The sequence below is a fragment of the Mesoplodon mirus genome, assembly GCF_964341445.2.
Source record: "Mesoplodon mirus genome assembly, chromosome: 3".
Lineage (NCBI taxonomy): Eukaryota > Metazoa > Chordata > Mammalia > Artiodactyla > Ziphiidae > Mesoplodon > Mesoplodon mirus.
This window is the reverse complement of record NC_138978.1, coordinates 14,691,448-14,717,299: the sequence shown is the minus strand read 5'-3', so window position 1 is coordinate 14,717,299 and position 25,852 is coordinate 14,691,448. Positions and strand designations below refer to the sequence as shown.

General features: G+C 43.9%; 1 protein-coding gene across 1 annotated transcript in view; it reads right to left on the bottom strand.

The window, feature by feature from the left end:
- The window catches only part of LOC309799072 (forkhead-associated domain-containing protein 1-like), a gene marked incomplete at both ends in the record, with an annotated part of 77,461 nt that overhangs the window by 41,414 nt on the left and 10,195 nt on the right, over nt 1-25,852 (bottom strand). Inside the window, 2 exons of the mRNA XM_082612100.1 lie at nt 1,435-1,705; nt 16,505-16,711. Of these exons, the coding sequence (XP_082468226.1) occupies nt 1,435-1,705; nt 16,505-16,711 (478 nt within the window). The remainder of the gene's footprint in view (nt 1-1,434; nt 1,706-16,504; nt 16,712-25,852) is intronic.

The window sequence follows — 25,852 nt, the reverse complement described above, 5'->3', positions numbered from 1 at the left end:
TTTGTGCTTTGCTGTATGTTTGAAAGTTTTCACGTTAAAATGCTGGGGGGAAATGGCTGGGTAACTTCTTAACTTGGGTGGTAGGTACATGAGCGTTCCTTAGATGATGATGATGATGATGTAAACTGCAGAGATACCTTTCATTTGCTCCTTAGTCTGTATATTTCAGAATAATAACTATTATTTGAATGGCTGAGGGAAGTGACTAGGTGAGTGGTCCTGAGTGAGACCAGGGAAGGGTGTGGAGGCATCAAGAGACCTGGGGACTCACAGAGGTCTGGGGCTGGGACGCAGAAAACAGAGAATGGGACCTTCACACCAGTGGCCACAGAAGAAACCTGGGAATCATGCCAGGGACTAAGTCGGGCCAGCTACTCTGCCAGTAAGGCTGGCAAGGCTGAGAGGATGGTGACAGACAGGAAGTCTCCTCCCCAAATGCCATGAGGCCTTCTCGGGGGGAGGGTGGGAGAAGGAAACCCTGATGGCTGTGTGTCCCCAAAGTGACCAGTCTGTGAGTGACAGTCACTGAGATAACCAGCCTTAAATTTGACTGAAAAGCGTTAGATTAGATTAGATTGAATATATCACCTCCGGAGAAGTAATTTTCTCCTTAAGCCTCAGTCTCCTCTTACCTGTAAATGGTAATAAAATATTTAAAAACCTCTTAAGGCAAGAGGGATTTCAGTTACCAATATGTCTGTACATCTGAGTCGAAGTATATAAGTTTAGATTCTGATACACATTCATATATATTCATATATACGTACAAACACACACACACACACACACTCACCACAGAGGTACTGATGTGTGCAGATGGGCAGAGCACAGTCTTGGAGGAGTTTGTACCAAAAAGTCAACAGGGAGAATTCTGGTGATAAGGGTGACAGCTTATCTTTTACTGTTTTCTAACTTTCTGCTTATCCCATTTTTTTCACATTTGATTATGTTCTACTTCAGAACTAGAGAACATAAGCAAAAGCCAGAGAAAGACAAATATCATACCATATTGCTTATATGTGGAATCTAAAAAAAGGTACAAATGAACTTATCTACGAAACAGAGATAGAGTTACAGATGTAGAAAATAAACTTATGGTTACCGGGAATAAGAAGGGGGAGGGATAAATTGGAAGAGAGGGATTGACATACACAATACTATACATAAAAGACATAACTAAGAAGGACCTACTGGATAGCACAGGGAACTCTCCTCAATACTCTGTAATGGTCTATATGGGAAAAGAATCTAAAAAAGAGTGGATACATGTATATGTTGAACAGATTCAGTGTGCTGCATACCTGAAACTAACACAACACTGTAAATCAACTGCACCTCAATAAAAATTTAAAAAAAAAGGGAAAGCAGAAACTGAGACCCATCCTCCTAGCAAAAGCCCCTCCCCTAAGCCGCCATGGAAGTGCCCATGAGTACCTTGCCTGATGATGGGAACGCTGTGGGCGGCTCTGTCCACCTCGAAGGAGAACATCTTCTTGCTGGCACTCACGGGCTGCCTGTGGGAGGCTGGTGGGACCATGGGGGGCTCGGGGGACCCCTGCGACCAGCTCCTCTGCACTGGCGCTGTCCAGATGCCCGGGTAGAAGGGGGTCTGTGGTGGTGAGGGTGACTGGTTCAGTTGCTGGGTGGCCCAAGGTGGCTGTGGCCTTGGCCAAGGTGCTGGGCCCCTCACCCATGGGAAGGAGACCTGCAGGGGCAGACAAGAGGGTCAGGGGAGGTTACGAGCAGCTGGGGTGGTCTTCACCTTTCTGTCCCAGCGACATAATTGCTGCCCTAGATTTCGGCGTATAAGTCACTTCTCCCAGGAAGCCCTCCCAGACTCTCCCCAAAGTTGGGATGGCGGTCCACACCATGGGTCACCTTGCACACTATCGCACCACCATTTATTGGGTGCAGCCTTCGTGCCAGGCACCCAGTCAAGAGATTCACATGCATTACCTCATTTAATACCCCTGATGCTCTCTGACGAGCCCAAGGCTGAGCAAGACCTAGTGACTTTCCCAGGATCACAGATTTGGCAGTGAGCGTCTGAGCTGGTAGAACGCCACCTCTGAGCTCTGAGAGGCTGACAGCTTTCTGTCTACCTTGCTCAGCACCGTATCCTCAGCTCCTAGAATAAACCCTTGGCACATACACAGTAGGTCCTTAAATACTGGTTGAAAGAATGAATGAACACATCTCCGAGATTCAAGCCCAGCTCTCCAGGACACACACATCCACACTGTGTGTCTCCCTGGCACTCCCATTCCACCTGTTTCCTGAAGCCGAGAGCTCTGGGGTGGCAGGCACCCCAACTGGCTCACACCCCAACTGGCTCATTAACCTGTGATCCTCAACATCTGCCACATCTGATTCTTGGCAGATGTTCCGTAAATATCTATCGAGGGAACCTTTTATCATCTGACCCAGCAGATGATGTCTGTAGCTACTTTCATTAGAGAGCACATCAAAATCCATATACACCGGGAGAAGCAAATGCTGAGAGGTGCTGACACCTGGCTTTGTCTTGGTTAATGCTGTTGTGGCCGTCCCTCCCCCAGCGTAGTGGTTAAACCGTGACATCGTGAATGCTACCATTTACTGTAATTACTCACCGATTTCTCGCGATAGCCCTGAAGGGGAGGCGCTCTCCTTATTCCTAGCTTACAAATGAGGCTTGGAGAGGTTAAGGACTTCACCAAGCTCAGGTGGTGGTGGAGAGGGTGGTGGGACTGGGGTTCTGGAAAGCTCTTTCCCTCTCTGTCTCTCTCTCCCTTCTCTGCCCCACCCCCACCCCCAGTCGCTTGGCAGAAAAAAAACACACTTTTCAAGTAAGAAGCTAAGTTCAAAGGTTGCCGCCTGTGGCGGGTCACGTTTCTCTTTCTGCAGACTGCAGACACATAATGAGAAACAGGACAGAATGCTTCCGAAATAGGACCACTGGCAGACAGAACTTCCTATAGCTCCAGCTGGATTGTATTCAAGAGGAAGGTTCTCCACTCACTCAGGTTCCCAAACCAGTCCTTTAGCTAGTCTTTCCCAGCCAAGTCAAGAATCCGGTGAATTCCCCTGAAGATTTTTTGGAGTCAGGGAGAACACTGTTCGGGAAAATCAAACTCCAACTGCCTGGCGACACCTGGCCCAGCATTTATGATGACACTGGCCCCGTTGAAACCTGTTTCCGGAACGGACTTGGCAGTGTTCCAGAACTCTGTTACCTTATGTGAAGATTCGAATTTCTCTCCACTGTGGGCACCTCGGTCTCCACCTAAGCTTTCTTCCTTTCTCTCCTTTCAGAAGCTGAGGTGTCCTGCTCCTGCCTTGCACTCACTTCTCCATCCATCCTATCCCTTCCCGTCCTCTCCTCTGGGGCTGTCTTGCCTCAATCATTCCTACAACGTTTCCTCATCGATTTAATAAAGATTTATCGAATGAAAGGGCTGAACGTGGGAAGGGGGAAATTTGAATATGTTTTACCCCCGCCTGATAGAAAACAAATCTAGAGACCACGGGTAGTGTGGAGGAATTCCCTTTTGTGCTGGGATACTCAGCTAGATGTGCCTCACTGCCCACTAATTGCCAGGGTGCTAAAGGGAGTGCTCATATCTCATGCCTCAAGTGGTTCACTGCCGTAGTGGACAGGCGGCAACCCACCCGGCTCTTCTGGAAATTCCAGGAATCTCCCTCCCTATCTGTCGGCCCATTGCTGTGGGTGGGGCTAAGCAATCAACCAATCACACTCCCTGGACATACTGATTGGTTCAGTGGTGGGGCAAGTGATCCAATCAGAGCCAAGGAGACCCAAGAAGACTTGGCTGGACACCAGGATCTGGAGTGACCTGGTGGGACTTCAGAATGCAGCCAGCATGAGGGAGTGGAGCCCAGACATGGAGAGAGGGAAGCTGTTTCTTTATTTTTCAAATTGTGGTAAATAACCTGCAACATAAAATTTATCATCTTAGCCATTTTAAAGTATACAGTTCAGTGGTGTTAAGTATAGTCACATTTCTTTGACATGGATCTCCAGAACTTTTTCGTCTTGCAAAACGTAAACTCTATTAACCATTAGACAACAACTCCCCATTCCCTCCGCCACCCAGCCCGTGGTGACCAACATTCTGTCTCTATGAATTGGACTACTCTAAGTACCAAGTACCTCAAATAAGTGAAATCACATGGTACTTGTCTTTTTGTGACTGGCGTATTTCACTTAGCACAATGCCCTCAAGGTTCATCCATGTTGTAACATGTCAGAATTTCCTTCTTTTTTTTTTGTGGGAGGAGGGCCTCTCACTGCCGTGGCCTCTCCCATTGTGGAGCACAGGCTCCGGACGCGCAGGCTCAGCGGCCATGGCTCACGGGCCCAGCCGCTCTGCGGCATGGGGGATCCTCCCAGACCAGGGCACGAACCCGTGTTCCCTGCATCGGCAGGCGGACTCTCAACCACTGCGCCACCAGGGAAGCCCTTCTTTCATTTTTAAGGCTAAATAATATTCCATCATACAGTTTAGAGTGTATTTTGTTTATCCATTAAGCGTCATGGGCACTTGGGTAGTTTCTACCTCTTGGCTATTATAACTATGCTGCTGTGAACATGGTGGGGAAAATAAGGAAGCTGGTTTTGAGCCTTGGCTGGGGTGCTACCCTGAAGTGCTCCATCCCTGAGGCCGGCTAGAGCTGGTTTCTGTTGCTTGCAGCACACAGAGCTCGAACAATAGGGCCTCTAGGGGGAAGGATCCAAAGATGTATAAATGCAGCAGAGACTCCAAGCTCTACGGGTATAAAAATTAAAAAATAAAGTTTTTTTTTTTTTTTTTTTTTTCTCTGAAGCGTGTTGGTTGAGGGTAGCTTTAGTTGGATGGTTAAAGTTGGTTTTCTCTAGTTTGCCGGCTTGCTTTATCAGAGGGAAGGTCAAGGTTTTCTCAGAAATTGCTGATGGTAACTACAATGAAACAGGCAGGGAGAAAAGCAAACATAAGAAGAAGACTCCCATTCAAAGCCAGCTCTGGGCTGTACAGGAAGCATGGGGTCAAGGTCAGTTATCAACAAGTCTGTTTTTATTATTTATTTATTTTAGATTTAATTCTATTTATTTTGGGCTGTGTTGGGTTTTCGTTGCTACCTGCAGGCTTTCTTTAGTTGTGGTGAGCGGGGGGCTACTCTTGGTTGTGGTGCACGGGCTTCTCCGTGTGGTGGCTTCTCTTGTTTCGGAGTGTGGGCTCTAGGCGCATGGGCTGCAGTAGCTGGGGCACATGGGCTCAGCAGTTGTGGCACATGGCCTCTAGAGCACAGGCTCAGTAGTTGTGGTGCCTGGGCTTAGTTGCTGCGCGACATGTGGGATCTCACCAGACCAGGGCTCCAACCTGTGTCCCCTGCACTGGCAGGTGGATTCTTATCCACTGTGTCACCAGGGAAGTCTTCAAGTCTGTTTTTAGAAACTTTAGTTTAAAAATACACACTAATGCCTTTTCTCTTTCTTTGTGTCTGTTCTCTGACCATATGGTATGTTGCCATGGTTGGGTTTTTTGTTTTGTTTTTGAGGTAGCATATGTTATACTCCTGATTTCTTTTCTATACTACCTTTAAAATAGCAGGTTGGGGCTTCCCTGGTGGTGCAGTGGTTGAGAGTCCGCCTACCGATGCAGGGGAAACAGGTTCATGTCCCAGTCTGGGAAGATCCCACATGCCGCAGAGCGGCTAGTCCCGTGAGACCTGGCCGATGAGCCTGAGCGTCCAGAGCCTGTGCTCCGCAATGGGAGAGGCCACAACAGTGAGAGGCCCGCGTACCAAAAAAAAAAAAAAAAATAGCACGTTGTCAACCACCTGGATTAACCATGACCACATCCACGGCTAAATTTATATTAGCTTTAATAAACAAAGGTCAATGATTTACTCAAGAAATCACTATCCATTTTTTTTCAAATTATCTACTTGTTCTTTGTGTTATTTCTCCAATATCTGCTTCTAACCCTGTAAAGAGTGTAAGTTGAATGGGACACCCTAAAAAAAATTCAAGGTAGTTTGCACATCGATTGCCTACAATACACATGAATTCTGCCAGGAAGCCCTGGAGCCTGCAGAGAAGGTGGAAACTTAGACCTTGCCCTTGGAGAGCTTGTTATGCGCTCTGCCATTTGTAAGTAATTGTGGACAATACAACGACTATGAGCCACTGTGTAGAGAAGCCACAGAGGTGCCACAGACTGTGCTGGGCACTTAATGCGTGTCATCTCATCTGATCTCCAGAATAATCTTGGAGGAGGCATTTTACCCCTCATTGTGTGGATTAAGAAACTGAAGCTCAGAGAGGTTAAATGACTTGCCCAACGTCTCACAGCCAGGAAGTGGTGACACTATTTGACTCCAATACCTGTATTCTTAGGACTTCTAGGTTATTCGAAGTCATGATTTATTACCTGTTTTCCATAATCACAAACAGATCTTAGATGATTGGTTAGTGAATGATAGGATATTTTCCAAGTTAAAACAAGGAAATGAACATCAGATGGTGTGAAAAACCACAAGACATCGCATGGGCTACTTAGAAATGGGATTTTCTAGGAACACTGACAACTGTCTTATGGAAGTGTTATTCATCTGGTACATGTCACGCCCTGGAAGCAGCTCAGAGGACCCCAGCCTCCATCCGGGAAGACCTGTGGTATGTTTACTGCTGTACCACAGGAGTGCTGTGGCTACCTGGTACCCGCCCAGAGAACCGATTGTTAAATGTACAGGAATTTTGCCAACTGGTTGATAAACACAGCCATTGATAAGAATTAACTTACATAAATTTACCATTAAATTATATCAGAAACAAAAGTTATACAAACTTAAAACTCACCCTTTCCTAATTATTTTACTCTATTTTATTATTACCTATGCTCTTGAGGTTATTTCACTCTACTATATGTTTCTGTTGGAAATGCTACATAGTAATGTATTACCACACCCCTCTTTCCTTCTCTGTATTCCGGGATGTGTCATTGGGAGCTTGAAATTGACCGTGGAGGGCGTATTACACCATAGAAATCAGGAAATGTTATAAATGAGGGCTTGATTTTTAAAAACTTTTATAAAGAGGTTTAATAATGATGGTTCATGTAGAGCTTGATTTTGTTTGTTTGTTTGTTTTGTTGATTGCCTAGACTTAAGACGGTAATGGAGAAAATGTTAACAATGCAGATTATACAAAAGCATGTTGTGTCTTAGCCATTATGTTATGAATAGAAAAAAAAATTGGGGAAACGTTCTTCCAGTATTTGAAAATTATTATCTGATGCAGCAACAAAGTCACTCATGTCACTGATGAACATGTGAAGTTCTAACGTCTTTCTTTTTTCACTTCTATTGTTCATAAATCCAAAGTACCCAAAAATACCCACCAGTGCTCAGCTTGGGAACTCTCTCATTCATCAACTGCAATGAGAAATTGGCTATGGATACAAGAGTTCAGCTAAAGTCAATGAAAGCATTCTGTGAGGGTCAGCTGGCTATATAGAATTTACAAGAAAGAGTACTGTATTTCTTGTTATATGGAAAGACTGTGCTACACATTCTTTATATCAGTAAACCTTATGCTATGCATGCATGAACTTTACTTTTTCCAGAGAGTTGGTCATTAAATATTTACCATCCAATCGCTGGCTGTGCTGGCACCCAGCAGAGTGCATGCTACTAATGGTAGGTGTTCGCTGACTCAGCTGAACGGTTGGCAAACGGAGTGTAAATAAAAAGGACTTTGATTCTGGGCTGGAATGGGGAAAATACATGCTAAGCCTGGCGCATCTTGTATCAGCAGAGAGTAAGGAAGTGCCCAAAACAAAAAGGTGGGGAGATGCTCAAGAACACAGCAAGCAATCTGAAAGAGCTTCCAGTGGCCAAGGCTGGAAGAATTTGAGTGATGAACCAGTTAATGAGTATTGGATTATAACTCAAAGTGTAAAATCAGTATACATGGGTCCATACTGACATAGATACATTAGTGAGTAAATACATAAAGGAGGGAGAAGAGACCGGCTTCCTTACAGAAGAATTTAACATACATAGATGTGGAGCTTAATTCCCACGGTCTAGAAGGGGTGGGGGGTAGGGGTGATGGTGGCAAGCAGGCACACTGACCGCAGCATGGAGGAGCCATGGACCTGGAAAGACAGAATGGAGACTAGAAAACATGGCCAGTAGAACTCAGAAGCCAGGAGAGGGGGCTACATGGTGCCAGGACAAATGGCCTTTATCTCAACAAGTCCCGGGATGTCACTGTAACTCAGAGACGGGTAATAATTCTATGTCCCCAAGAAAAGGGTAAATCATGTACGGGGTTTCAGTGTGAGAAATCAGGGTTATACATTTAGAACACAGAACCGCCAAGTTATACATTATTTTTGGGTTTTGGAACTTAAAAGAATTAAGTCCATTTGAGCTGTTCAGAAAAGCCATTCGTTTGGGTTTTTCCCAGCGGTGTTAAAGGAGATCTGGCCCATCTAATTTTCCCATTTTCTTGTAAATCTTCAATCTTACGGATTTTCCTTTCCTTTCAAGTTCTAATCAGCTTCCTGGTCAGTCCATAAAATGGGAAATAGAATCTAATGAGAAAACAGCCGGATTTTTGCAAATAGCTTTTGCTACCCCTAGACTTGGCCTGCTTCAATTCGGTCTTGACAGATAGAGAGACGGAATGAATGAATGAAAGAATGAATGAATGATCATCAACTAAGTCAAGAGAAGGAGCAACATGGTTCTGGTTTGGTAACAAAGGGTGTGGTCTGCCAGAGGAAGCAGGACGCGGCCCGGTTCCTGGCCGGGTCCGGGTTCTGTCTTAGCAGGATGCTAAGGGTTCAGCCCGCGCTCCCGTCTCCACCTCCCCCGATGTCATCTGCATCGCCTGTAGACATCTGGTGACAACACAGCCTCAGGGATCCTTGTGAGTGAGTTTTTGCTGCAGAGGCCGAGCCTGAGGCTGCCTGCTGCCCCGTGCCCTCCACTTCACTGGTCTCGGGAAATCGCCTTTAATATAAAACACCCAGCCTCAGGATTTCTCATCACATCAGTAAGTCCCCACAGGACCTGTAAGAGCACAGGGTAGAGGATATCCTACAAGGTCAGGTAGGAGATGACAAAGCTTGACCAGAAAGAGGCTTTGTTCTGAAGGGCACCATGCTCTCTGGTCATTCACTCAGTTGCCGGCTCCTCAACCCCCGGTACAGTAAAGCCACATCCTCCTCAAGAATGGGCCCTATTCAGAGGTCCCAGGAATGTGGAAATGCCACCCTTCTTGGGGATGGACAACTAAGGCCCAGACTCTGAGCTTCTCATCACACCTGTTCACCACAGGAGAGAAATGAGCAACTCTGCTTCCTTGGAGACTGGCCTGGGACTTTTCCAATGGAAAAGTGGATTATTCATCATTTTCCTCCCCCCAGATCCCTAGTGGCAAATCCCGTTCGGAAGGCTCCACTTAGGCAATAAGAATGCTTCCTAATGTCATGGACATCTTTGTTTTTGCCTCCCCCGCATCCATTTCTTCCATCTTCTGGATGGGCACCTTAATTTTTTTGCAGGGAAGACACCCTTTCCCTGACAATCCTGAGTCCATAGAACTCTGACCCTTCCACCCCAGGGGTGAGACCATAACCCAGGCCTGGACAATCAGAGCATTCCTTGCCCCTGGCCTCAGTGATTGGTTCAGGGGAAGCCACGTGATCCAAGCCAGTGTCAATGAAGATGCTGGCTCTTTCCCTGGAACTGCTACTTTGTAGGGTGCTGGGGCTGCTGCTGGCTACTTTCCTACAGGTGAGGCAAGAATATGTCTGAGATTGTGAAGCTAACAGGGAAGAAAGAGTCAGATTCCTGATCATGATTTGGGCGCCTGGATCCAGCTGGGCCTAAGCTGCAGCTTTTGGCCTTTTCAGTTCCAAGAGTTTTTTTTTTTTTTTTTTTTTTGCATAGGCTAGTTTTAGTTGGTTTTCTGACACTTGCAAACAATCAAATTTCCTGGACAGTATGCTTATTGAGACTTTAGCATAAGCATCACTATGTACTCAGAATGAAAGTTGTTTTAAAGGTTATGACATGCTCAAATAAAACCCACCAGACTGTCATCATGCACCAAATTTACCTTTCAACTTATAAAAGTAAAGCAGGGGACAGGGATTCGAGCCCTGGTCCAGGAAGATCCCACATGCCGCGGAGCAACTAAGCCCATGGGCCACAACTACTGAGCCTGTGCTCTAGAGCCCGCGAGCCACAACTACTGAGCCCACGTGCCACAACTACTGAAGCGCACACACCTAGAGCCCATGCTCCGCAACAAGAGAAGCCACCACAATGAGGAACCTGCGCACTGCAACGAAGGGTAGCCCCCGCTCGCCGCAACTAGAGAAAGCCCGCGTGCATCAACGAAGACCCAACGCTGCCAAAAATAAATAAATAAAATAAATAAAATAATTAAAGAAAAAAAGTTAGTGGAGCCAGGGACTTCCCTGGCCGTCCAGTGGTTAAGACTCCACGCTTCCAATGCAGGGGGTGCAGGTTTGATCCCCGGTTGAGGAACTAAGATCCTGCATTGGTGCAGCCATAAAAAAAGTTAGTGGAGCCAAACAAGCAAGGAAGCCAGACAACTGAAAATGCATTTTCTTCTATTATCAGTGGCTTTCGTTTTTACCCACATAATGAATCATCCCCTGTCAGCGTGTGAAATTGCAGGTTGGACTGGGAATTGCAAGACCTTCCTTAACCGCTGGGCAGTGAAGGACCTGCCTGGGCTCTCACGGCCCCACGATGCTTCGTGCTATTAGGAAAAGCCTCCAAGGGACTCAGGAGAGCTGGCTTTAAATCCTGTCTCTGGATCTATAGGACTGATGCCTAACCTTGGGGAAGTCACTGAAACTCTCTGAGCCTCAGTTTATGCCATGATAGGGGTGGTCCGAGGGACCTCTATAAAAAACAACTGAAGGGGGAAAGGGGACCTGGGATTAATGAGTAGCTCCTTGGCAGAAATTGGAAATTGAAGCTCAGAAAGGTAAAGTCAGTTGCAGCTGGCATTTCAACTTGGGTCCATCTAACTCCAAAGCCCTTGCTTTCTCAATTGTGTTCTGCATGCAGAGCTTCCCCATTAAAGCAGCAAGGAATATTGGCCGACAGAGGGCGCTCTTCTCGCAAGACAGGACGTCATGACATTGCAGGGTCAGAAGACAGTATCCAGGAGCCACGTGGGAGAGTCTGGCTGGACTGGGAACAGGGCAGAGCAGGCTACAGGGAAGGCCAGACACAGGCAGTCATGGGGATGGGGGCTGCCGCCAAGGAGCTGTCAACCCCCTCATGGAACAACTCGGCACGTCATTTGTGGCGCCTGGCTTCCTTTTTCATTCTGGCCATTTCCATCTGTTTTGCCGTATTTCAGAACAGAGAAAGACATGATGGATACATATGGGTGACGTGGGTTTCCTTACTCAGCTGCCTTGTAAGAATGGCGCCACTGTGACTAGCACAGCTTGTTTCCACACCTCCTTTCCCAGAGCTCAGAAAGCACGAGTAAAGGCAACAACCAACAAAACCCACAACACGGCGGCACACCTGACTCTGGGACTTCAATTTCCCACGCCTGGTGCCAAGACTCTATGGGATTAATCAACGGTTGCTTCAGGGCATTGCAGATGGCCCTGTGGATTATGTCCTGCACAGCTTCAGTGGGCGCCATCCACATGGACTACGTTGTGAAGGGTGACCCTGGAGTTGTGCAATATGGCAGCCCTAGGTAATACTTTGATGAGAGAGGTATAATTTACAAAGTATGGTCCTGGGGGCTTCCCTGGTGGTGCAGTGGTTGACAGTCCACCTGCCGAGGCAGGGGACATGGGTTTGGGCCCCGGTCCGGGAAGATCCCACATGCCGCGGAGCGGCTGGGCCTGTGAGCCTGCACATCCAGAGCCTGTGTTCTGCAACGGGAGAGGCCACAAAAGTGAGAGGCCCGCGACCGCAAAAAAAAAAAAAAAAAAAAAGGATGGTCCTGGGCACAACCGGCCTGCCAATGCACTTTGTCAAACAAGAGTTTTTCTTTATATTTTTCCATCTTGTATGTTATTCTATGGGTAATTTATCTGCAAATGTATTTATCTGCTAGCGGGGACAGGTCTTTGGAGGTTTCCCTGTCCAAAAGGACACTTACAAAGGAGGCATCTTGGCTGCTCCATGCTGGTTTGCTTGACTTTAAAGCTGAGGGTTATCATGTGCTTATTAGGTGCCAGACACTGGACTAAGCAATTTACGCACTTTGCCCACTTAATACCACAGTCACTCAAGGTGGTAGGAACTATTGTTACAGGAGTGAGGACCGAGGCTCTGAGAGGTAGAAGATTTGTGCACGTCCAGTATAAAAGCCGGTCAAGAGCAGGGCTGGGACGGCGCTGGAGTCAGCCTGACCTCAGGGCACGTGCTCTAACCACTGTGACATCTGCAAACACATCTGGATTCCTAACCGCCCCGCACCTCACCCCCCTCCCCCAATAAAATGCTGTCATACCCTCCTCTATTGGTTAGGGTCACCACAAAACCGGAACTAAATGCTTTCATTTGGGAACTCTTTGTCGGGAGAAGAACAGTTCTCATCATACTTAATCTGTATGATATCAGGGCAGTCCTCCGTGGAAACTCCATCCAAGGAGGAAACACAGCGCCCTCACCAGGGACCCCAAAATCAATTGGAAACAAGAATATGCCGGAAGCAAGATGGCCACGAATTTTTTAGAAAAACTGGGCTTCAAAATATTTGATGAGAGATGCTCTTCAATACCTCTCCCTTTTCCCCCTCTTCCTTTCTCTTCTTTTAAACTGCCAGCAGGTTGGAGTCATCAGGAAGTGGAATTTGTAGGAAGGTGTCAGTCAGTCCACAGGCTGCCCTCACACGGACGCTGCAAAGGACCCCTCCATGAATATGAGCATCATGGATGGAAGCTTCTCAAGCTGGGGATGCCCCGGCAGAGAGCGCTTTTGAGAAGATGGGGTTGGGGAGAGTCCTGCAAAGTGCCCTGGGCACAGGCCAGGGGAACACTTGTGCAGCTGCCTGCAGTCAACCGAGGAATGAAGCAAGGTGCAAGTGCGTGTAGGAATAAGAATTGAAAAAATCCGTGTATATTCGAGTGACCGAGAGAGTATGCTTTCCTCGGTGTGAAAACCAGTCAAGGCTACTGCTCCAGCTAGCATCAGACTAAATGGTTTTCTCCCCTCCTTTTTCCACAAGTGGGGATAGTGTTTAATTTGCACTGACTAGCTGTGTGGCCCTGGGGAAATTACTTAACCTCTCTGAGTTTCGGATTCCTTGTCTGTAAAATGGGGATCATGGGAGAAACCATCTCATAGGTTGCTGTGAGCGTGAAATAAGGGAGAGCAGGTGAATTGCTTAGCACAGTGCTGTTCATGTCAGCGATTCCTCCTGCTGCTCTCCTGGTTTCTCTTCTTACAAAACATCTTCTTCCGTCTTATCTACTAAAGGTTAGAGGTCGTCATCACTGTTTCCCACAATTATATAAGAAGCACCTTGTAAAATAAAATCCCCATTCCATAGTTGTACACCCGTGTTCATAACAAACTTACTCAAAATGGCCAAAAGGTGGAAGCAACCCAAGTGGCCATGGATGGATGAGCAGATAAACAAAATGTGGTGAATCCATACAATGAAATATTCAACTGGAATGAACCATGAGGATATCATACTAAGTGAAATAAGATGATCGCAAAAGGACAAACAATGTAAGATTCCATTTACATGAGGAACCTAGAATAGTCAAATTCACAGACACAGCATGGTGGGAGGGGAGGAAGGAAGCAGGGGGTTTGATTTGATGGGCTTAGAGTTTCAGTTTGGGAAGATGAACAAAGTTCTGAAGATGGATGGGGGTGATGGCTGCACAACAGTGTGAATAGATTTAATGCCACTGTGAACTGTACACTGAAACATGGTTAAGATGGTAAATGTTATGCGTATTTTACCATAATTTTGAAAATTAAAAGTTAAAAACAAACCCCAAAATGAAATACCTCCAAGGTTTCTCCGAGGTTTGGGGTGATAGAAATGGAGGAAAATGTTCTGAAAGCAGGTTGTGGTGATGGCTGCACAACTCCATCAATATTCAAATTGATTGAATTGGACACTTCAAATGGGTGAAGTTTCTGTTATGTAAATTGTACTTCAGTGAAGCTCTTAAGAGCAAGCAAGCAAACAAACACATGCTGTGATCCAAAGGAAACTTTGGAGGATGAAGGAGCTGTTCACTGTCTTGATTGTGGCTATGGTTTCACAGGTGTACCCATATGTCAAAGCCCATCCACTTACAGACTTTAAACATGTGCCGTTTATGACATGTCAATTATATCTCAAGAAAGCTGTGTTTTAAAAAGGCAGAACAGTATTCCATATATAAACGAACTCCTTATAATATATTAAACTCCTTATAATATATTAAACAATATAATTAATTAAACAATGCCTCCTTTGGATGGAAATTTAGGTTTCAAATTTTATGCCCCTATCAATAATATTTCAATAAATATCTTTGTAGGAAAAAAATAGAAAAAAATGCAGATATTATTTGCTGCTCCCCTATTCTTCTCCCCACAGGCAAGCCACAGAGTCAGAATTTCCCAGGGAGGGGGCCTGGGAACCTGTAATTTTACTGAACATTCCTGAAAAATTCTTGGAATCAGACATGTTGGGGCACATTGAATCAAAGTTCATGAACTTGGATTTTCAGGCTTGGGAGTGTGAAATCCCCTTTTCTTTGATCCCTAAAAAATTCTGTAAGTGTTCCATACAAATGATTCTAAATTTCGGTTTCCCTCCTATTGGCGGTGCATCAGAATCATCAGGGAGCTTGTGAGAATGCATATTCCCAGGCCCTACTCCCAGGGAGGATGTGTATGGTTGCCAGATTTCGCATAAGTAAAGAAATGAATAAATCAATATATAATAAACTATAGGGTGTCCGTTAAATCTGAATTTCAGATAAACACCAAATAATTTTTTTAGCATAAGTGGTTCCTTGCAATAGTTGGGCCACACCTGTACATAACAATTATTTGTTGCTTCTCTGAAATTCAGATTTAACTGCGTGTCCTGTATTTCTTCTGGGAATCCTAAGTATGAGTCCTCAGGCCTGGGGTGAAGCCCAGATCTGCACTGTGGGTCTGCTCCCCACGTGCTTCTGACGAGGGGGATCCTTAGAACCCATGTTGAGAACCCCTGATCAGGTCAACACCTTCTGGGTCAGGAGCCCCTCCTCAGGGCGGCCAGTGGATCCCAGTGCATCCCACAGGTGAGCACACACTAATGTTGGTCCAAGGAGGAAAAGGGGGCTGAGAAGCAGCAGGAGAAAACTGCCCCAGATTTTCAAAGCCAAACGTGGTGGATGCAGAGTCACGAGCCCTGCAGACTGAGGGATGGTGCTGATCTTCTCTGAGTGAGTATTTAGGGCTGCCTAGGGGACCCACACCCAGGATTCTGTCTAAATTCTCTAAACTTTATTTATTTATACCCAGCCTCGTCCCAGAAAGGACTTTAAGCCTCAGAAGTCTCAGTCCATGCAGGGTTCTTGGTGCTGGGGAGTGAGGTTAACACACTGTCTCTCTGGGACACACACGACAGGTATTCATTTTGTGCTCACCACGAATGGGCATTATTCTGGGAGTTTTACAATGATAACCATCTCATTTAGCCCTCGAGATAAGCCTGCAAGGTCATTGCTGTCGTTGGCCCCATTTTGTAGATGAGGAAACCGAGGTTCCGAGGGGTCCAATGGCTTGTGCAAGAGCGCACCGAGTAGGCCAGTGGCAGAGCTGGGGTTCTGACCCAGGTCTGTGTTGCTAACCAGTCCCCATCCTGCCTCCCTACTGAACCAGATACTTCTTGTGACTGAGCTTTGCTGGGCGAATTTTGGGTTACGTTCCGCTTAACCTGGGGCCATACTTTAGGTCCTGATCCCGGGAACATTTCTGATCCGGTGTGATAACAGCTGGCAGGCCTTGAGCGTCTACTCCGGCCAGAAACTTTGACTTTTTATACATAGATACTGTCTCAACGCCCTGCACCGCTGAGAAGACCCAGACCCAGGCACGCAGAGAAGCCTGGCCGAGGTCGCAAAGCTAGGAAGTTGCAGAGCACTGATCTGCCTAAAAAGGAAGCATTCATCTCTGCATCTTCAAAAGCACACACCTGCTTTCCACCTCCCCTTGCCAAGCTTCACTTTTCAGGAAAACGGTGTCGCTCCGGGCTGGTCGCTAGGCAACCCTTGCATGTAATTCCATGAAATGCCCAGAAGAGGGCGCGAGGACTCGCTCTCCCCGGGCACCCACGCGATGGGGCTGAACTTCGCGCAGAATCGCGAAAGCAAGAGTGACGCGCTCCAGACGAACTCCACCTGTGGCCGTACCCGAGCCCTAGGCTGCACGGAAGGTGACACCACACGGCACTTCTGCACCCCGACCTCCCCCCCCCCCCGCAGGGGCCTGGACTCACCGAGGCTGGGTTTTCGATGACCAGTTCGTAGGTCAGCCCTCCGGACCCAAACCTCAGGATGTCTCCGGGTAGGAGCTTCACAGCCACGTTTTGAATGTGGCACTCATTGACGAACGTGCCGTTGCAGGAATTGAAGTCGTGGAGAACAAAGCTGCTTTCGGCCTCATTATATTCAATGAGTGCGTGATGGTTGTCGACGTCTGCAGACTGAAATGCAGAAGGGGGACAGTCAGAGCCAGGAATAACAGGAATAACAAGGAATAATTAGTGCCACTGACACTGGGGGCCCCAATGTGCTCACCACTTCATCTGGCTGGACAGTCACTGCAATCCTCATTTTAAGAGGAGGATGCTGAGGGTCAGAGAGGTTAAGTGACTTGTCTAAGGCCACAGAGCTAGTGAGTGGAGGGTCACCAGAGCCTGACAGCAGACCCAGAATAGATGCCCAGTTTTGGGGTAGGGCGTCAGGCAACACAGAGGCAAGAGGGAACCCGGGGGGAATTGGCCAGGAATTGGCCACTTGATAGTTCTCTGATCCCATGCAATTATCCTTTTGGTTGTCCCGCGTGGCAGGACAGCAGAAATGGCCCAACACAAACCAGAAAGGTCAGTTGGCAAGTGAAAACTGTCCATTTACTGCAAGTGTTAAAGTTAAGGGGAGGTTTTGTAATAATTGTTGTTTTCATTTGTTTGTTCTATTCATTTTAAAAATAACATGCTTTTTGTAATAATGCAGAAAATGAGAAGTAGAGAAAAACACAAAGAAGACATTAAAATCACTTAGACTCCCATCCCCCAGAGGCAGGCACTGAGAACACGATGGTTCACATCCTTCCAGTCTTTTCTCTATGCTTACAATCTTTTTAAAAAGTTTAAACACAATTGAGCTCACACCACAAAACATAGTTTTATAACTACCTTTTAAAAGCCTTGGTGTACAATGAAGGTTTTTCCCATGTGGTTAATTATTACTGTTGCTTCTTAAAGCTAAACAGAATTTATCTAACCAAAGATGATCTATTTTTCAATAGGGGCCCTGGTGTGACCACATTTCCCCCAAAAGAGAGAGACCCCAGACAGTGAATTGTCAGTGGGGTCAGAAACCTCCTGTGTAACCACTTTAATAAGAAGAATGAGCAAACCTCGGCACCAAGGAGGAAATATCACATCCCCCCTGGCCCCGGCGCCCTGGACTATGGGCTGCAGGGCACGTGCGAAGTCTTCTGTCTCCTCAGGACACTGCCTACGAGCCATCCGCTCCAGCCTGAGACTTTGCAACTATTTTCTAAGTCACTCTTCTCAGAGTGCCTTATCCAACTTTCATAGAGAGTACTTGGACTTAGAAATCTATACTAATGTCCCACAATATAATTTTAACCAATAGCTTATATTAATAATAGCTTATAGTATATGAATACATAATAATATAACTGCATATATTAGTAGAATATATTAATGACACATTATGTGTAATTACACAAATGCCAGGAAATTGGCTAAGTGCTTTACTGCATTATCCCGTTTCATCTTCACAATAATTCAAAGGGATACTTCCTCATTAAAAAAAATTTAATTTTTGATTGAAGTCTAGTTGATTAACAATGTTGTGTTAGTTTCAGGTGTACAGCAAAGTAATTCAGTTATAGATATATATAATATCTATTCTTTTTCAGATTCTTTTCTATCACAGGTTACTGCAAGATATTGAATATAGTTCCCTGTGCTGTACAGTAGGTCCAATAGTTACTCATTTTTTAGATGAGGAAACTGAGGCTTAGAACGATTAAGTGTGCCCACAGTCAGCCACTTTGACTCGCTTGCCTTGTTCCCAGGTTTGCCTGATTCAAATGACTGTGCCTTTACCCACTTTTCAAATTCCTACCAAACACTTTGGCACTTAAAATACTGAAACACAAGAAGAAAGCAGGAATAGCTCTATTAATTTCAGGCAGAGCCAACTTCAGAGGAAGGAAAGTTATCAGGGATAAAGAGAGGCGATACAGAGTGATAAAGGGGTCGATTCTCCAAGCAGACATAACAGTCCTTCATTGTATGTACCCAACAATAGAGCATCAAAGTATGGAAGGCAAAAACTGATAGAACTGCAAGGAGAAGCAGATGAATCCATCATGGTAGCTGGAGACCTCAACAGCCCTCTGTCAGTGACGGGCAGACCCACCAGGCAGAAAATTAGTAAGAATGAAGTTGAACTGAATAGCACTACCATCATCTGGATCTAACTGGCAACCACACAGCTTCATCCCACAGCAACAAAACACACATCCTGCTCAAGCTCCCATGGAACATTCACCAAGCAGACCACATTCCAGGCCACGAAATATACCTCAACAAATGTAAAAGAATAGAAATTATGCCAAGTACGTTTTCAGAACACAATGGAATTAGGCTAGAAACCAATACCAGAAAGACAGATGGAAAATCCCCAAATATTTGGAGATTAAACAACAGACCTATAAACAACAGATGGGTCAAGGAGGAAGTCTCATGGGAAATAAAAATTTATCTTGAGCTGAATGAAAATGAAAATACAACCTATGAAAATTTGCAAGATGCAGTGAAAGCAGTGCTTGGAGGGAAGTTTATGGCATTGAAGGCATACATTTGAAAAGATCTAAGCTTCCACCTTATGAAACTAGAGAAAGAAGAGCAATATAAGCCTACCACAAGCACAAGAAAAGAAGCAATGAATGAAATAAAAAGCAGGAAAACAAGAGAGAAAAGTCAGCAAAATAAAGAGCTGTTTGGTCTTTTTTTTGTAAAGATCAATAAAATTGACAAACGTCTAGCAGGATAACCAAGAAAAACAGAGAGAAGATACAAATTACTCAAATCAGAAATCAAAGCGATGGCATCACTACTGATCTCATGGACACTGAAGGGATAATAAAGGAATATTATGAATAATTCTATGCCCACAGATTTTATAACTTAATGAAGTGGACCATTTCCTTGAAAGACACAATCTACTGAAACTCACACAAGGACAAATAAATACTCTGAATAGACTCATATCTAGTAAAGAATTTGAATCAATAATGAATAACCTTCCAAAATGGAAAGCACCAGGCCTGGATGGGTTCACTGGTCAATTCTATCAAACATTAAGGAAAGAATGATACCAGTTCTCAATAATCTCTTCCAGAAAATAGAAGAAGAGAGAACACTTCCTAGCTCATTCTGTGAGGCCAAACTTATTCTAATAGCAAAACCAGATAAAGATATTACAAAACAGGAAAATTTCAGACCAATACTGCTCATGAACATAGATGCAAAATCCTCAACAAAATATTAGCAAATTGAATCCAGTGATGTATAAAAAGAGTTCTACACCACAGTCAAGTGGGATTTATTCCAGGTATGCAAGGCTGGTTCAACATTTGGAAATCAGTTAATGCAATCCATCACATCAACAGCGCAGAGAAGAGAAATCGCATTATCATAACAGCAGATGCAAAAAGAACATTTGACAAAATTACACACCCATCCATGATAAACTAACAAACCACCAAACCACCACAACTACTCTTGGCAAATTAGGGATGGAGGGGAACTTCCTCAACCTGATAAAGCACATCTATAAAAACCCTAAAGCTAACGTCATATTTAATGGTGAGAAACTAGAAACTTTCCAATTAAGATCAGGAATAAGGTGAAGATGTCCCCTTTCACCACTCATTTTCAACATTGTACTGTATCTCCTAGCTAATGCAACAAGGCAAGAAAAGAGAATAAAAGACAGATTGGGAAGGAAAAAAAATCTTCTTTGGTGAGGTGTTTGTTCAGATCTTTTGCCCATTTTGCAGATGGCATGATTGTCGATGCAGAAAATCCCAAAGAACTGACAAAAAGCCCTCCTGGAACTAATGAGCAATTATACCCAGGTTGCAGGATACATGATTAATATACAAAAGTCAATTGCTTTCCTATATATCAACAATGAACAAGTGGAATTTGAAATTAAAAACACAACACCATTTACATTAGCACCGAAAAAAAAATGAAGTACTTAGGAATAAATCTAACAAAATACTTAGCTATATGAAAAGGTATATGAAGAAAACTACAAAATGTTGATGAAAGAAATCAAAGTAGTCTAAATAAATGAAGAGATATTTCATGTTTATTTGATATTTCTTAACAATGTATGATGTTTAACATCTTTTCATATGCTTATTTGACATCTGTAGATTTTCTTTGGTGAGGTGTCTGTTGAGCTCTTTTGCCCATTTTTAAGTTGGGTTGTTTGGTTTCTTATTGTTGACTTTTAAGATTCATTAATTTTATTTATTTATTTTATTGAAGTGTAGTTGATTTACAATGTTGTATTAATTTCTGCTGTACAGCAAAGTGATTCAGTTATACATATATATACATTCTTTTAAAAATATTCTTTTCCATTATGCTTTATCACAGGATATTGAATATAGTTCCCTGTGCTATACAGTAGGACCTTGTTGTTTCTCCATCCTGGATGTAACGGCTCACATCTGCTAACCTCAACCCCCCACTCCATCTCTCCCTCAACCCCCTCCCCCTTGGCAACCACAGTCTGTTCTCTATATCCATGAAGGCTCATGTATTTTGGATACATGCTTACAGCACTTTTCTTCATAACTGCCAAAAGCTGGAAGCAAACAAGATGTCCTTTAAAAGGTAAATGGATAAACAAATTGTGGTACATCCATACAATGAAATATTAGTGATAAAAATAAATGAGTTATCAAATAACAAAAAAGACATGGAGGAATCTTAAATGCATATTGCTTAGTGAAAGAACCTAGTCTGAAAAGGTTACATACAGTATGATTCCAACTGTATGAAATTCTGGAAAAGGTAAAACTATAAGGAGAGTAAAAGATCAGTGCTTGCCAGGGGCACAGGGGCTCTGGGGCTCAGGATGAAGAGGAGGGGCACAGGGGATTTCAGGGCAGTGAAAATATTTTTTATGATACTGTAATGGTGGATACTTGTCACTATACATTTGTCAAAACAAAAGAACGTACAATGCAAAGAGTGAACCCTAATGTAAACTATGGACTTAGTTAATAATAGCATATCAATATTGGTTCATCAGTTGTAACAAATGTACCACACTAATGCATGATGTTAATAATAGGGGAAACAGTGTGTATTGGAGGGGTGGATATATGGGAACTCTCTGTATTCTCTGCTAAAATTCCTGTAAACCTAAAACTGTTCAAAAATTAAAGTATTATAAAAAATGAAAACACATTAGTTCTTTGGAAAATGTCACCCACATCATCTTCATCACCATTGCCATTGAGCTCTGTGTCCTTTGAACCTTTGATAACCCATGAATGAGAGAAATTCTGTGTGTTACATTTTGTTTGTCCCTTCCCAGGCTTCACTACTTTCAGTTCCTCAAAATCTGTCAAGCCATTATTAAGAAATCAAAGCAAGCAGGAAGTTTTAAATGACTCCACAAAATTGGTTGAGCCTCTACCACATGTTAGGCCAGGAGACAGCTTCCTAGTTCGGCCCTATAATATCACTCGCTCCCTTTACTTGGAAAATTGCTAAATGCTACTACTGGACAGACGCCCTGCTGCTAATACAGACTGACTCTATAAGCCCCAGCCTACTGAGCTGTCCAACTATGCGATGAACTGTTATTTATTTATTATTATTATTATTATAATCCTTATCATCCTCTAACATATTTTGAGGGCTTCCTGTGAACTGGGCCCTGCTGAAGCATTTTGTGTGCATTTTTATCATTTAATCTGCATGACAGCCCTAAACAGGGACTCTATTATTATCTCCATCTTAGAGATGAAGAAGCTGAGACTCAAAAGGTGAAGTGAGAGGACAGCATTACCTTGATACCAAACCCAGACAAAGACACTACAAGAAAACTACAGACCAATATCTCTTATGAACACTGATACCACAATCCTCAACAAAATAGGAGGAAACCGAATTCAACAGCACATTAAAAGGAGCATACACTATGACCAAGTGGCATTTATTCTTGGAATGCACACTTGATGGTTCAACATATGAAAATTAATCCACGTAATACATCACATTAACAGAAAGAAGGAAAAAAATGATCATCTCGATGGATGTACAAAAAGCATTTGACAAAATGCAACACTCTTTCATGATAAAAGCACTCAACAAACAGGGAATAGAGGGAGATTACCTCAACATAATAAAGGTCAAACATGAAAAGCCCACAGGTAGCATCATACTCAAAGGTGAAAGACTGAAAGCCTTTCCTCTAAGATCAAGAAGAAGATAAGGATACCTGCTTTTGTCACTTCTATTCAACAAAGTATTGGAAGTCCTAGCCAGAGCAATTAGGCAAGAAAAAGAAATAAAGGCATCCAAATTCGAAAGGAAGAAGTAAAATTATCTCTGTTCACAGGCAACATGAGCTTACATGTACAAAATCCTAAAGAGTCCATGAAAAACCACAACCCTCTTAGAACCAATAAATAACATTCGCTAGCAAAATCGTAGGATACAAAATCAACAACAAACATCAGTTGTGTTTCTATATGCTCTCAATGAACAATCTGAAAAGGAAGTTAAGAAAATAATTTCATTTATGATAGCATCAAAAAGAATAACATACTTTGGGATAAATTTAACCAAGGTGGTAAAAGATGTGTACACTGAAAACTACAAAGTGCTGCTGAAAGAAATTAAAAACACAAAGAAATGGAAAGACACCCTGTATTCATGGGTTGGAAGACTTAATATTGTGAAGATGTCATTACTACACAGCAGGATCTACAGATTCAAAATCCCAACAGCAGTTTTGGCAGAAATAGAAAAATCCATCCTAAAATTCATATGGAATCTCAGTGGACCCCAAATAGCCAAAAGAATCTTGAAAAAGAAAAGCAAAGCTGGAGGTCTCACACTTCCTGATTTCAAAACTTACTGCATACAAAGTTACAGCAATCAAAACTGTGTGATACTGACATAAGGTCAGGCACATAGGCCAATAGAATAGAATAGAGAGCACAGAAATAAAACTTTGCATATATGGTCCAATGACTTTTGACAAGGGTGCCAAGATTATTCAATGGGGAAAGAACAGTATTTTCAACAAATGATGCCGGGAAAGACTGCAAAAGAATTAAGTTGAACTCTTACCTTACACCATGTATAAAAATTAACTCAAAGTGGATCAAAGACTTAAACGTAGTCTAAAACTATAAAACTTTTAGAGGAAAACACAGGAGGAAAGCTTTATGACACTGGATTTGGCAATGCTTTTTTGGATATGATACCAAAAGCATAGGCAGCAAAAGTAAAAATAGATAAATTCAACTATGTCAAAATTTAAAACTTCTGTGAATCAAAGGACACAATAAACAGGGTGAAAGGCCATCTAGAGAATGGGAGAAAATAGTTGCAAATCACAAATCTGAAAAAGGGTTAATATGAAGAATATATAGAGAACTATAACTCAACAACAACAACAAGAAAAAAACCCCCAAATAACCTGATCAAATATGGGCAAAGAACTGGAATAGACATTTCTCCAAAGAAGATATACAAATGTCCAACAAGCATATAAAAAGATGCTCAACATTACTAGTCATTAGGGAAATGCAAATCAAAACCACAGTGAGATACCACCTCATACCCATTAGGATGGCTACTATCAAACACAAACAAACAGCAACAGAAAATAACAAGTGTTGGCAAGGATGTACAGTAGGGGAACACTTATGCACCGCTGAGAATGTAAAATGATGCAGCTGATAGGAAAAACAGTAGAGCGGCTTCTCAAACAATTTAGAATAAAATTATCATATGATCCAGCAAGTCCACTTCTGGGTATATACCCCAAAGAATTGAAAGCAGGAACTTAAAGAGTTATTTGTACACTCGTGTTTATAGTAGCATTATTCACAATTGCCAAAAGGTGGAAGCCACCCAAGTGCCCACTGACCGATGATTGGATAAGCAAAATGTGGTCCATCCATACAGTGGAATATTATTCAGTGTAGGAGGAAGGAAATTCTGACACATGCTACAACATGGATGAACCGTGAGGACATGATGTGAAATAAGTGTCACAAAAAGGCAAATTTTGTATGATTCCACTTATGTGAGGTACATAGAGTAGTCAAGCTCATAGAAACAAAATAGAATAGGGGTTGCCAGGGGCTGGGGAAGGGGGAAACGGGGAGTTGTTGTTTAATGGGTACAGTTTCAGTTTTGCAAGATGAAAAATTCTGAGGCTGGTTGCACAACAATGTGAATAACTTACAACTACTGATCTGTACACTTAAATGTGGTTAAGACGGTAAACTTTATATGTATTTTACCACAATTTAAAAAATGGCTAAGATGAAGGGACTCACTCAACATCAGGATGCTGGCACAGGGCAATGTCAGGGTTTGAACCCAAGTCTAATTCCAAAACTTGTACCTTTGATTTGTACCCTGTGATTTTCAGAGTAGAGAGTGATTTAATAATGAGAGAGGAGACAGGCAGGACCTAATATAGAAAACAAGTGCATTTTTTAAAGGCTCCTGCATTTTAAATGTTTAAAAAGTATATAGTGAGTCCATAAAATATTGAGACGTTTAAACATCTATTAACAATGACCATCTGCTCTGATGACTCCTGTGCTTTGAGGAAGCCTCCTCGGGAAGCTGACTTAGTTAAGACGTTGCCCTGACGTTCGCTGACGTTGTCGCTGAGGTTCGACGTGTACCTGGAACCGTCCTTTGGAGCTAGGTTTCAACCTTGCATCACCTGGAACTGGGAAGCCCCATCTCAGACCATAACTTCCCGCTCCCAGCCTTCCTTATCCTCTGTCTCGTCCTCTCCTTGAGTCACGTAGCCTTTGCTCCCCGTCCCCTCCCTATGCGTAATGCCCTACGCTCACCCAGCCTGGGCCCTGCTCGAGCTCACCACCTCCTTCAAGTCCATCCTGGCCCCCAAACCCTCCTGCCACCCTCACACTTCTGTCCTGAGACTGTCCCAGTGCCCTCTGGGCGCCCCAGCCAGCAGGTCCCTGGTCTTAGGCTTTTCATTCTACTTTGACAACAGCCTCCTAGGTCTTCACCTCCTGCACCTGCCTGCATTCTCCGTCTGCTTCTCCAGACCCTCCTCCATCCCTTTCTACGGCGCCCTCTGCCCAGCAGACCCACCTGTGCAGCTATATCCATGGGCTGATGGGCTCCTTGCCTCTGGTTTCTGGTTGGGTTTGGCCAATGGGGGGGTTAGAGATCACAGCAGGGAGGAGAGAGCTTGGGGTACTTACTCCCCTGGCTTCCTTTCTGTGGGGCCACACAGCTTCCCTCAGAGGACTCTACCCAGCCCACGGGGTCTCC